This window comes from Mustela lutreola, chromosome 8 (assembly GCF_030435805.1).
Source record: "Mustela lutreola isolate mMusLut2 chromosome 8, mMusLut2.pri, whole genome shotgun sequence".
Taxonomy (NCBI): Eukaryota; Metazoa; Chordata; class Mammalia; order Carnivora; family Mustelidae; genus Mustela; species Mustela lutreola.
Genome location: NC_081297.1, coordinates 57821784 through 57835369, shown reverse-complemented (window position 1 = coordinate 57835369; position 13586 = coordinate 57821784). Strand labels below are relative to the sequence as shown.

At 39.0% G+C, this 13586-nt stretch overlaps 1 protein-coding gene across 1 annotated transcript in view; it reads right to left on the bottom strand.

Annotated features, from left to right (window-relative positions):
• SARNP (SAP domain containing ribonucleoprotein) overlaps nt 1-13586 on the bottom strand; it is a 45521-nt gene that overhangs the window by 21537 nt on the left and 10398 nt on the right. The window contains exons 3-9 of the mRNA XM_059185056.1: nt 13538-13584; nt 13246-13313; nt 9239-9290; nt 8340-8413; nt 7545-7573; nt 3310-3335; nt 2357-2425 (exon numbers count right to left, since the gene is read on the bottom strand). Coding sequence (XP_059041039.1) covers nt 2357-2425; nt 3310-3335; nt 7545-7573; nt 8340-8413; nt 9239-9290; nt 13246-13313; nt 13538-13584 — 365 coding nt within the window. The remainder of the gene's footprint in view (nt 1-2356; nt 2426-3309; nt 3336-7544; nt 7574-8339; nt 8414-9238; nt 9291-13245; nt 13314-13537; nt 13585-13586) is intronic.

Genomic DNA, 13586 nt, shown 5'->3' with positions numbered 1-13586 from the left:
AAATAAATAAAATCTTAAAATTAAAAGAACAAACTTGTCTTCTGCTACAGAATTTGAGAAGCACTACTCCAGAACATATGTATGGCAATGAATGCCATCTGAAAACACAACTCATATAGCCAGAATTTTACCAATTACATTATCTGATTAGAACCCTTCAGGGATTTATTTTCCCTAAGTTTATGAATTTTGTTTAGTAATCTTCACACCTAGCATGTGGCTGGAACTTACAACCCCAAGATCAGGAGTCACACACTCCACCACCTAAGCCAGCCAGGCACCCTAACGCTTCAAGACTTAAAATGGGAAATGAAATCTTATCAATGATCAGCTAAAACAATGAAGTTAATTGACTCAATTAAACACAGAAGCTAACTGACCTCATAAAGTTAGGTGGCCAACATAACTGAACTAAGAAGAAAGTGAACATTTATTAAAGGTAAAAGTGTTAAAATGTTAGATAATTTCATATACACAATTACTTACTCTTCACAAACAGTGTTAGGTATTACTCCCAGTTTTACAAATGAGGACCAAAGAAGTTCAGTAATGTGCTCAAAGTCACAAAGCTAATAAATATATCTCTTCATGCTTCACTTAGCTTCCTATGGACTAAAAATGAAAGGAAGTCAAATATGGAGAAAGATTCTAAGGAAGTGCAGTGAAAAGGCACTAAATATCCCTGTAATGAAATACTATAAAAGTAAGTCAGATGGGCAGTATAATGCGAGGGGCAAATCTGTCTTGGTGAAGTGTCCATATGAGCTACATAGTTGGAGATATGATGCTCAATTGTGTTAATTTTGATGGAGCACATACAGTTCTCTACAGAAAGTTACTGCTGAGATTCTCAAATACGTAGTCTTCATATACCAAAGGAGACAGACGAGAACTGGGGCCACAGATCCAAGCACCCTTTCCCTTGGCAATCCAATCAAACAAAACACAAATGACTTGGTTTATAGTATAGTCTTCCCAATGAAGCTGCATGTGGCTTAAGAAATACATACTCTGTCTACTCCGAACTACTGAATTTTTAAAAATTCCACATAAACTAGGAAATATTCCTACTGAACACCTATGGTCTCAGCATTGAGCCGGGCACAAAGACCTAATGTTATGCTTCTGGTAAACATAAAAAATGTAACCTAAATGGAAGGAAAATGTAGCAGCTCTGTATAAGGTTAGAAAGTCCCATTGGGGCATACATGTTTGTACTTCTGAGTGCTCAGTTTTTCTCCTGAGCAAAAATTTTAACAGTCACTGTCAGAGGATAGTGTTTCCCAATGGACTTCCAGAGAGCTAAATGTTTCCATACTCAATGGGAAATAATGACCCTTCAAAAAATTTGTTTATTTACTTACATAACCTTTACAACCAACATGGGGCTCAAACTCACAACCCCAAGATCAGGAGTCATATTTGCTTCCAACTGAGCCAGCCAAGTGCCCCAATGACTTTTTTTTCTTTTGATAGTTCCTCTGGTTTCAAAGAGTCTTCCCTCAACCCTGCCCCCACTTCCACAACCAAGAAACGTGCTTTCATTCTCACAGAACACAGATTAAGAGACTACCTGCTCAAAGAAAAGGAGAATCCTCAGCATCTTCTCCAAAAGAACGTGCCTGGCAAAACTCCAAACACAATAATGCCCTATAAAATTGATCACTCCATGCAGCACTGTGTCAACAAAGTCACTGGCTTAATAAACTCAATAATGTCAGTTAGCAGAGGGGCAGAAAGAATGAAATAACTTTATTTTTGTTCTAGGGAACCTTGTTTCTAGGTACCTTTGACCCAATGACAGGATTTTCATCTCCTATTTCCATTAAGACTATATTAGAGGGGCGCCTGGGTGGCTCAGTCAGCTGAGCAACTGCCTTCAGGTTGGGTCATGATCTCAGGGTCCTGGGACAGAGCCCTGCATTGGGCTTCCTAATTGGCAGGGAGTCTGCTTCTCCCTCTTCCTCTGCTCCTCCCCCTGCTCATGCTCACTCCCTCACCCACTCTCTCTCAAGTAAATAAATAAAATCTTTGGGGGGGGTAAAAAAAAGACTATATCAGAAGTTAAAGTAGATGTAGTAAGTTTTTACCATCAATGACTACAACATCTTAACCAAGAGGAATACAGACCATGTTCTAACAGCTTGGGAGGAAGCTATGGAAAAAAACCTGCAAACCTATTTGCTTTGTGAAATAATTCCTATCACATGATCAACAGTGAGTGAGTGGAGGGAACAGTCTAAAGATTTCATGAAATGAAGTGCTGAATATGAATAGCTAGCTATATTCTCAGGATAGTCATTTCCAGGCTATGTAGTCTCCCAGCTGCTCTAAGGTGGCAAAAACAGTACTTTACCTTTCTGGAGATGGAAGAGACATTCAAACCAAATCTTTGAGCTCTTTCCTTTAGTTTATCCAGGTTAACCTATAAAAACACAGGGGGAAAAACCCATATTCTAAAAAATCAAAACAGAAGATACAAAAGGCAGAAATTATAGTCCAAAGCTAAGAGTTCAAATAAGCCTACAATATCAAAAATACCCTATATGGCAAATCAGGACATTAAGCAGCACCCATCCATGCCACTAATTATTAAAAAACCTCTTCTGGAATGCAATAAAACATTCAACTCAGCCTCCTTTGTTCATCAAAGGTGGCAAGAGCCTAAAGAGGTTTAAGATAAAAGCAGGCCAAACACTGCTTAAAAAAGCAAATATCTGAATAATCACCTCCAAACAAGTCCATTATTCACAGTTCAAAATCATTAAATCCTATACATAGCCTCTTCAGTAGCTCTTAACTCTATACAGCTCTCCTTTCTTCAGAAGACAAATCTACCACTAGAACCCAACTCAATTTTCTGCTACTCCTACATTTCAGCTTCATTTCCCATACTGCACTATAAACTCAAGAGCAGGATTTCATAAAGTCAGAACTCATAAGCAGCTTCCAGAGATCTGTGTGTGGTAACTAAGAATTAGACATTTTTCAAAGCCATTAGACAAGGCCTAAAACTACAGTACCATAAAACAAAAAATTATATGAACTGTCCTCTAGCTAACAAAATCTACTCATTTTCTCAAGAGGAATGACAGGAAGGAAGATGTCTACAGTGACTTGAAAGATATAGCAATTTTCCTAACCTCTTAGTACTCAAACAATCCATTTTATTCAGGACATAAAACACTGTATTGAAAACAGTCACCAAACTCTTAGGATCTCAGAAATTCCTCTGATCTGGGGAGCTATCTCCAACTTTAAAACCAGAGTTAAGATTTGTCCCTCAAGGTATAAAAAAAGATTTCTTACCATAGGCTTGGCATCAGATGAGAGACCTAAAGAAGCAAATACAAGTTTTACTTAACATTTTTAAAAATCATAAAGGGAACTAACAGTCTTCAAATCAAATTAGTACAGAAAAAGCATAAAGGACAATTATCCTTTATCTTAAAAGGGGGGAAAAAAAGCAAACATTACATCTAGAGATCATGTCTGCATTCACTGCTGATGGGAACACAAAATGTACAGCCACTCTGGAAAGCAATTTGGCAGTTTCTCAAAAAGTTAAACAGAGTTTACCATATGACCCAGTAATCCCACTCATAGGTATACACACAAGAGAAATGAAAACATACATCCATACCAAAACTTCTATATGAATGTTCATAGCAGCATTATCTATAGCAGCCAAAAAGTGAAAACAACCTAAATGTCCATCAGCTAATGAATGGATAGGTAAAATGTGGTATTCCCAAACAATGAAATATTATCCAACATTAAAAAGAAATTAAGGGAGCGCCTGGGTGGCTCAGTGGGTTAAAGCCTCTGCCTTCAGCTCAGATCATGGTCCCAGGGTCCTGGGATAGAGCACCACATCGGGCTCTCTGCTCGACGGGGAGCCTGCTTCCTCCTCTCTCTCTCTCTCTCCTCTCCTCTGCCTACTTGTAATCTCTGTCAAATAAATAAAATCTTTAAAAAATAAAAAATAAAAAATAAAAATAAAGTACTAATGTATCACACAACACGAACAAATCCTGAATATGTTAGTGCTAAGAAGCCAGTACAAAAAACTATGAATTGTATAATTCCATTTATATGAAAGCAAATTAATATACATAGAAAAAAATGAGTGTTTGCTTGGGTGGGGGTGGAGAGAGAAACAACTGCTTATCAGTACAGGGTTTCTTTTTGGGGTGATGAATATGTTTTAAAATTAGACTGAGATGATAGTTGCAGAACCCTGTAAATGTATTTTTTAAAAACCACTGAATTATAAGTATATAATTTTTTTAAAAGATTTGTCAGAGAGAGAGAGTGTGTGCATACAAGCAGGGGGAGTGGCAGGCAGAGAAGGCAGAGGGAGAAGCAGGCTCCCCACTGAGCAAGGAGCCCGATGAAGAACTCAATCCCAGGACCCCAGGATCGTAACCTGAGCCAAAGGAAGACACCCAACAACTGAGCCATGCAGGCATCCCTCAAATAAATAAAATCTTTAAGGAAAAAAAAAACTTTTTTTTTCAGAATTTTAAGTCATCACAGTCTTGTATAATTGGTTCCCTAACTCTCCATTATAAACATTCAGGTACAGATTCAACTTTTGCCACAACCCATGTACTAAGAACTGTTAGATGTTTTTACATTCTTATTCAAAAAGCATTTCCTTTCAAATGTTGCCAAACTCTATTCTTTTAAGATACTCTATAGGTTAAAGATGTTAGAATTACATGAATGATACTGTAAATGTTATCAATACGTTATTTTATTGATCAGGTTTCCTTTTTTTTTTTCAAGATTATATTTACTTATTTGACAGGTAGAGATCACAAGTAGGCAGACAGGCAGGCAGAGAGCGGGGGAAACAGGCTCCCCGCTGAGAGAGCCCAATGCGGGGCTCGCTCCCAGGACCCTGGGATCATGACCTAAGCTGAAGGCATAGGCTTTAACCCACTGAGCCACCCAGGTGCCCCTAGGTTTCCTTTTTAGACTATTAATTTTAACTTTTGTCTTTCCTCAAACAGCACCATCTAAGGTCTTTAATAAATTTTGCTGTACTACCACCAATCCTACTGCATCTTTCTTGATATCTGATATAACTAAAAGCCGGAAAATATCTTGTTTCTAAAACATGTAGTGAGGGCACTTGGATGTCTCAGTCAGTTAAGCACCTGCCTTCAGTTCAGGTCATGATTTCAGGATCTTGGGATCGAGACCCACACTGGGCTCTGGACTTGGCGAGGAATCTGCTGCTTTCTCTACCTCTGCCCTTCTCTCCAGCTTGCGCTTCTCTCTCAAATAAATAAAATCTTTGGGAAAAAAAAATAAAGTAAAACATGTAGTGATAGTGGCCAGAATTTTGCTAGTCTTTTATTTATTTATTTTTTAAATATTTTATTTATTTAAAAGACTGAGATCACAAGTAGGCAGAAAGGCAGGCAGAGAGGAGGAAGCAGGCTCCCTGCTGAGCAGAGCCCCCCCCCCCAAATGTGGGGCTGGATCCCAGGACCCTGGGATCATGACCTGAGCTGAATGCAGAGGCTTTAGCCCACTGAGACACCCAGGCACCCCTTGCTAGTCTTTTATTATTTTTATTTATTTTATTATTTAAAAAAAATTTTTTTAAAAGATTTTATTTATTTATTTGACAGACAGAGATCACAAGTAGGCAGAGAGGCAGGCAAAGAGAGAGGAGGAAGCAGGCTCCCCGCTGAGCAAAGAGCCCGATGCGGGGCTCAATCCCAGGACCCTGGGATCATGACCTGAGCGAAGGCAGAGGCTTTAACCCACTGAGCCACCCAGGCGCCCCTTGCTAGTCTTTTAAAAAGCAGAGCAAAATGCTACATTTTTAGAGGACATCTTAATACACTTCAAATGAACAGATCACTAAGAAAACTAAATTCGAGGGCGCCTGGGTGGCTCAGTGGGTTAAGCCGCTGCCTTCGGCTCAGGTCATGATCTCAGAGTCCTGGGATCGAGTCCTGCATTGGGCTCTCTGCTCAGCAGAGAGCCTGCTTCCCTCTCTCTCTCTGCCTGCCTCTCCATTTACTTGTGATTTCTCTCTGTCAAATAAATAAATAAAATCTTAAAAAAAAAAAAAAAAAAAGGAAACTAAATTCGATTAAAAAATTTACATTTAAAATTTAAGTCTCTAAAACTGGACTATGTTCTTTTTAATAGTAACTTTCAAATAAATAAATAAATAGATAAATGTAACTTTCTTCCTAATTTATTACAAGATACTCATTGCAGAAATTTAAAAAACAGACAAGTAGAAAGCAGCACTCAAAATTCCAACTAGAGACAATGAGTATTAAGCATTTAGCACATATTCCATCCAACCATTTTTTTTAAAGATTTTATTTATTTATTTGACAGAGAGAAAGTAGGTGCACATAAGCAGGGGATACAGCAGAGGGAGAGGGAGAAGCAGGCTCCCCACTGAGCAGGGAGCCCAATGCAGGACTTGATCCCAGGACCCTGGGATCATGACCTGAGCTGAAGGCAGTTACTTAACCAACTGAACCACCAGGTGCCCCCATTTTTAAAAAAATGTTTATTTTTAAGTAAACTTCACACCACACATGGGGCTCAAACTCACAACCCTGAGATCAAGAATTGCTATGCTCCACCAACTGAGCCAGTCAGGCACCCCCCAAACCTGTTTTTGTTGTTGGTTTTTGTTTTAAGAAAATTCCCTTTTTTTTAAAAAAAAGTTTTTGTTTATCTGCAAGAGAGAGAGAGGGAGACAGCATGAGTGGGGGACTAAGGGAGCTGGGTTGGGCAGAAGGAGGAGAAAGACTCCCCGCTGAGCAGGGACCCCCCCCCCCCGCCCCGATATGGGGCTCAATCCCAGGACATTGAGATCATGACCAGAGCTGAAGGCAGACACTCAACCAAGTGAGCCACCCAAGAGTTTGGGTGGTTAGTCATCCAAACCTATTTATCTATAAATACATGCACTTCTATTACCAAAAGGGAAATATACTGCTAATTTTATAATTTATGTTTGTTTAGTATTTTTCTGACAAATACTCTTCAATATCATTTTAAAAACTGCATAGTCTATTATACCATGGTAGACATTTATTTAACAAATTCCCTACTGTGTATTACATTATTTCTACTTACTGATCACGAAAATAATGCTGTGATAATCCTTACGGCTAACTAGGTCTTTAAGCCATCCAATATGATTTCCTTGGAAATTCCTAGAAGTTAAGATTGTTGAGGTAAAAGATACTCTCTTTTCTCTTTCACCACTTACACAAGGCAGTATAACATGGGACAGGTACGTAGTAATTACACACTGACTTGAGACACCAGAATAAACAGGCAAAGTACCAGAAACTTCTCTAAAGATGTCCAAGAAAAGGAAAACAAATGTCGACACTTCCTCCCACTCTCTCATAACTTCAGCACCTTCTCTAAAGTGCCAAGGAAGCCTTAAGTATGGTTTTATGTAAAGCAAAAAGGTGACTGTTTTGGAGAAATGAAATCTGTTGTGACAGAAAAGTTAAAAGTTTTTAGAAGAGTCTCTGTATTCTTACCTTTTGATGGAACTGAAGAAATCCCAAATCTGTAGAAAGAAAAACAAGCTAAATTTTAGGAAGCTGTTCACACTCCTGCTTGTCTGTCTCCGTGTCAAGTGTACATATGGCACTTCTTGCTTGTGATCTCAAGACTTGCAATCATTAGCTAATTCTAACAACCCCATGAAAGAGGTTCAGTTTACTCTTTTTCTCACCAAGAGACCAGAGAATAAGCTAAAAGGAAACCTTATCAAAACCAGGAGTAACAGTTCCTGACTTTCACCTATTACAAAAATGCTGCTTGGTGAGACCCAATCTATAGCTTCTACATGCAAATCAGTGGAGAATTCTGAACAGAGCCAAAAAAAGCGTTTCTTTTCAGCAAAGTCTCTACTCTACTTAAAACCAACAATTTTATTTATTTATTTATTTATTTATTTATTTATTTAAAGATTTTATTTATTTATTTGACAGACAGCGGTTCTTTTCAGCAAGGTCTCTACTCTACTTAAAACCAACAATTTTATTTATTTATTTATTTATTTAGTTAGTTAGTTATTTAAAGATTTTATTTATTTATTTGACAGACAGAGATCACAAGTAGGCAGAGAGGCAGGCAGAGAGAGGAGGAAGCAGGCTCCCTGCCAAGCAGAGAGCCCGATGCAGGGCTCGATCCCAGGACTCTGGGATCATGACCCGAGCTGAAGGCAGAGGCTTCAACCCACTGAACCACCCCGGCGCCCCAACAATTGTATTTAAAACCTAGGGCCTTCATATTATCACTGCTCAGATCCAAAAGTCTAGGATACTCACCTTGCTGCCCGGGCAGCTTTCTTACTCTCCAAGCTCACAGGTACATTGAATCGTTCAGCTCTCTTCTGCATTCTCTAGGTGATAAAGAGACAAAAAAAGGGGAAGAGAAAAATTAATGTGTGGTTTCCTTCTTCAAGGAGAAAAGTTGTTTAGAAGTGTGTAGCTTTCGAAAATGAGGAGTATATTTCATAAGGTCTAAACTGAGAATACTGACAATTCTAGAGGATTATCAGGTTGTATCTATCCAGGGCTTAACTCAACAGCCCTTTCCAGAATGCAAACACAAAAGACTATTATCACATTCATGTCCTCAAAAACAAAAGGAAAGGAATAAAATAAAACCCACATTCTGCACGAGGCCAAGAAGACAAAAGCTGTGTTTGGTTGACCTTTGAAAAGGGATCAAAGGAACAGCTTGATTCCAACATTAGTGGTACTCTTTCAGTTAGAAATGAGGCAGCATTGTCCTATGTCATCTCTACTTAAAAGGTACAAAAAACCCCCACATAGGTCTCAATTGGAGACCTTCAGAGATATTGACACAGAATCCAGAGAAATTTCAGTCTTACCAGCTATGAAGTAGTGACATCTTCCCTTATTACTTTTCATCTCTTCTAAGGAATAATCCTCCCAAACTCTATCTAGTAAACATCTTAAAGAGAGTTACCTCTAAGGCCTTAGGACTATATACAAAAAAACTAGGGACTTCAAAGGTGACTATGCCAGCCCAGATATTTTCCCAAGTAAGGTGGTAGAAAAATATATCAATACCAAAATCTGTCAATACTGATTTTCTGCCTATGAGTCAATTTTTTAGTGATCATACAGGTAAAACAAAAGGTAAGAAACAGAAAGATAAAGAGAGAGACTGCTGGTCTTCTAGGGAGCAAAATACTTACTTCAGTCTGTGGTATCTCAGATGTAATTTTTACCACCTTCTTCTCTGCTGCCCTGGAAAAGAAGAAATTTTTTAAAACCAGAAAACTTGATATTCTAACCCACAACTTTAGAATATGTAAGAATTCACCTGAATCATGTCCTCTGTCCCTTATCTCTCCATTACCCCTTAGTCCAAAAAAAAAAAAAAAACGAAGCCCATTAGAACTTCAGTTTCTTGAGCTGCCATCTATTGGTAAGAGTTCAGACAGTAGACTAACCTACTTTGCTAAACTATAAAAAAGTAATCAGGAAAAAGTCTGGTTAAATATACTGGTTTGAAAAGGAAACACTCAAAGGACACCGGAAACCACTTCTTTTACTTTTAGGAACCTTAAATTTATTCTGGATTAATGACTATTTCTCTAACCCTCATTTAAATGGCAGCTCTCAATTTTCATCACAACAATTAACGAGTGCTCTACAAGCTCTGGTTTCCTTCTTTTACAAATCCCTTACTTCTCCCACGGGGAGTGTAGCTCCAGCTGGAACAGTCAAATTGAGACAAATAAAAATGCCAGAGGGAGTGGGAAGAAAAAAGGCTAAGGGGAGTTTGAATTAGGAAAACATGGTTAAGTTACTAGTCAAAAGGTTTAAGAGAAAACAAAAGAGGGGGGACCATCGGGGCGGGAGACAAAGTTCAGAAGTACCCAGGATAAATGGAAGGGCATTAACCATCCACCAAACAACTCCCATAAAACTGTGGGTCATAACCAGTCTCTCATTAAGGTCCCTCATTTAGAGACATGGGCAGCCTTTGTTCCAATATCCCGGACACTTTTCCCATTTGATGCCCTGAAAGGTAGTAATGGTTTAATGGCATTTTCAGAGGAAGCAATTCTGGAACAGGAACTTTCTCTCTCCATCCTTTTGTTGGAGATCCCTGGACTGACAGATAAGCAATGGGTGCCCCCTGCTGACCATAACTATATCCTACAATATTTGACTACCCTGGTTAGGGGTAGCGGAGTGAGAGGAATCAAACTAGAAACAGTAGCATATTTTTGGAGAACCTCAAGCCAAAGATGAAGAGCATCTCCTTTTGAATGTTCAAAGTACCTAAATTAGCCCTGAATATTATTAAAGAAATTCCTGAATTCTCATTTGCGGGTCATCCATACTTCCCCAAGCCTCTGTCTGTCTTGTTCAGATAGAAAGGGACACTGAAGTTTGATGTTTTTACTTTAAGTCCAGTGCCATTAAGACAACAGTCTTCTCCAATAACCCCCAAGCTAATGACTTTCTTCACATTGCCATCTTGAAGCACAATCACTGCAGTACACCTTGTGGAAGAAAGGGAACCCCAGAAAGGATGCTTCTTTCTGCTGTGCTCCAGCTCCCTCAGGTACAATTAAGCTCAAGCAATAAATACAAATCACATTCTGGAACTCATGGGAAATTTATTCTCTTCGCTGAGAAATTTCTCTCCTACCCATAGTCACATATGAGACATTCTCCAAACTATCGGGACCCAGAACTTTTCTTAACATACATAGTAGTCTAACCACTACTATCACTCTAAAGAGAAAATCACCCTCGCAGCATACACATTTTCAATTTCCTTGTTTAGAAATTCTTTAATAAAATTTAAGCACTCTAAATAAGAGAATCACACATTTTACATAGTCTAAGGATAATGAACTTCTACAAAATTTTCAAACTTCAGGGCATCTGGGTGGCTCAGCAGGTTAAGCCTCTGCCTTCAGCTCAGGTCATGATCTCAGGGTCCTGGGATCGAGCCCTGCATCGGGCTCTCTGCTCGGCAGGGAGCCTGCTTCCCCCCTTTCTCCACCTGTCTCTCTGCCTACTTGTGATCTCCCTCTGTCAAATAAATAAATAAAATTTTAAAAAATTTTTTTCCAACTTCACTGTTAATCCACACAAGCCAATTATTATTATATTCACCTCATCTTCCTTTTTGCTCCAGAGGTCCCCAAAACATTGCTACTTTAAAGGTAAGCATTTCGTTAAGGCATTATATCTAACCATGAATCTCCTATGATGGAAGATAATTACCTGGCTTTAAAAAGCAGTATTATTAGATGTGCCTAGGTGGCTCAGTCAGTTAAGTGTCCAACTCTTAATTTGATTTCAGTTCAGGTCATGATGTGGGTTATGAGATCGAGCCCCACATCAGGCTCTGTGCTGGGCATGGAGCCCACTTAAGATTCTCTCTCTCGGGGCGCCTGGGTGGTTCAGTGGGTTAAGCAGCTGCCTTCGGCTCAGGTCATGATCTCAGGGTCCTGGGATCGAGTCCCGCATCGGGCTCTCTGCTCAGCAGGGAGCCTGCTTCCCTCTCTCTCTCTCTCTCTGCCTGTCTCTCCATCTACTTGTGATTTCTCTCTGTCAAATAAATAAATAAAATCTTAAAAAAAAAAAAAAAAAAAAAAAAAAAAAAAGATTCTCTCTCTCCCTTAGCCCCTCACTCCCCTTCCTTAACAGGGGTGAGGGAGAGGCAGTATTATTAGATAAAATCTAATGAAACATTAAATGTACATCTCCTATGATGCAGCAAATCCACTGCAAGGAATTTATCATATGGACATACTTGCAGAAGTATAAAAATAGTTGCATGAGGACATGCAGCACTACATTTTCTATTATGCATTATCTAAATGTTCATCAACAAGAGACTGGTGAAATTACTATTCATCCATAGAATTGAGGGCTATTAGCTGCTAGAAAGCGTAAGGTTCTGAGCTGATAACTACTAAATCTGGGTGATAGGTGTATGTGGGTCTACTATACTTTTCTCGTAACTTGTGGAAATACTTGCCATTTCCCACAATAACAAGCTAAAAAAAGAGACCTACCACTTACAAAGATAATTACACCACTTCATGTGGCTGATATGAGGACTAAATGAGAATACATGTAAAACACTTAGAATCCTACCGTGTAAATAACTAACATTTAAATAAAAACATTACTGTAAAACGATACAAAAAGATCTGAGAAAAATCAAGAAACCCACAATATACCTAGTGTGTCGATGTATCTGTATATATACATATACACAAACTTCCCATGTAACATTCTAAAAGAATATACTGAAAACCTCTTGGAAGTCAGACAGGGGGTGGAGACAAGGGGTACATAATTTTTAATTTATATACTCCCGGGCGCCTGGGTGGCTCAGTGGGTTAAGCCGCTGCCTTCGGCTCAGGTCATGATCTCGGGGTCCTGGGGTCGAGTCCCGCATCGGGCTCTCTGCTCTGCAGGGAGCCTGCTTCCTCCTCTCTCTCTCTGTCTGCCTCACTGCCTACTTGTGATCTCTCTCTGTCAAATAAATAAATAAAATATTAAAAAAAAAAAAAAAAGTTTATATACTCCTCTATGTAGTGTTTGACTTTTCATTAGCATATATACTGTCTTTTATAGTGCATAAATACAGCTAGGAGAACAAAAATTTTAATAAGGATTCAATTGTAACTAACGTGCTGGATTTGAGAGCCCCCCCCAAGAAATGTTTATGATCAACCTTTAGTTTGTGATCAACCTTGTGGGACAGTTTAAATAAATCAAGGTCCACTTTCCACTCTAGTACTCTGTCCTCCCTTCCTCCACTGTAAATCAAAAAGGAAGAAAGAATACAGAGTTACCTAAGAGACATCATCTCTGCTCAGAACCCTCCTCCCTTACAAAATTTCTCATACACAGAGAATCTAGACGATTCTCTACGAAGAAAAGGAATCATCTATTATGATACTACAACAAAAGACTAGAACTAAACTCAGTCTGGGACTGAAGTCTCCCCATCCTAATTATCTATTATATTACCCAGAGACAAACTACATTGCTTCCCTGGGACCATGTATTTGAAATGAAGTAGACTCTTCTGAAAATTTATGATCTAATGAGAAACGAAAAAAGCCAATGGAATGTGTAAGAGGTAAACATGAAAGACTGAACCCCTCCAAAACCCAGAACTATCTGCCCTGTAGTCAGATCATAAAAAAGGGATAGTTACACATCAACAGTTTTCTCGGGAGGTTCTTCCTCTTTGACAGGCAGTTCTATGGGCTTTGGTTCTTCTTCCTAAAACCAAATGAAACAATGGTTAATATAAATCAACAGTAAATACCCATCAATAAAAGAATATGAGAACTCAAAAATGAACCAGTTTTCCAAAACCTTCATTCCCCCTCTATGCTCCCCTAACAAGTTAGCATTTAAGGCCTCTACTGATTGATGTTAAGCAATATGGCCAAGGTAGCAGCAAGTTGCCAGGCCAGCGACTAACCTTACTCTCTCCAACTCACCTCTGTTTCATCTCCCAGTACATCTTCTTCATTTGCCTCCTCTTCAGCT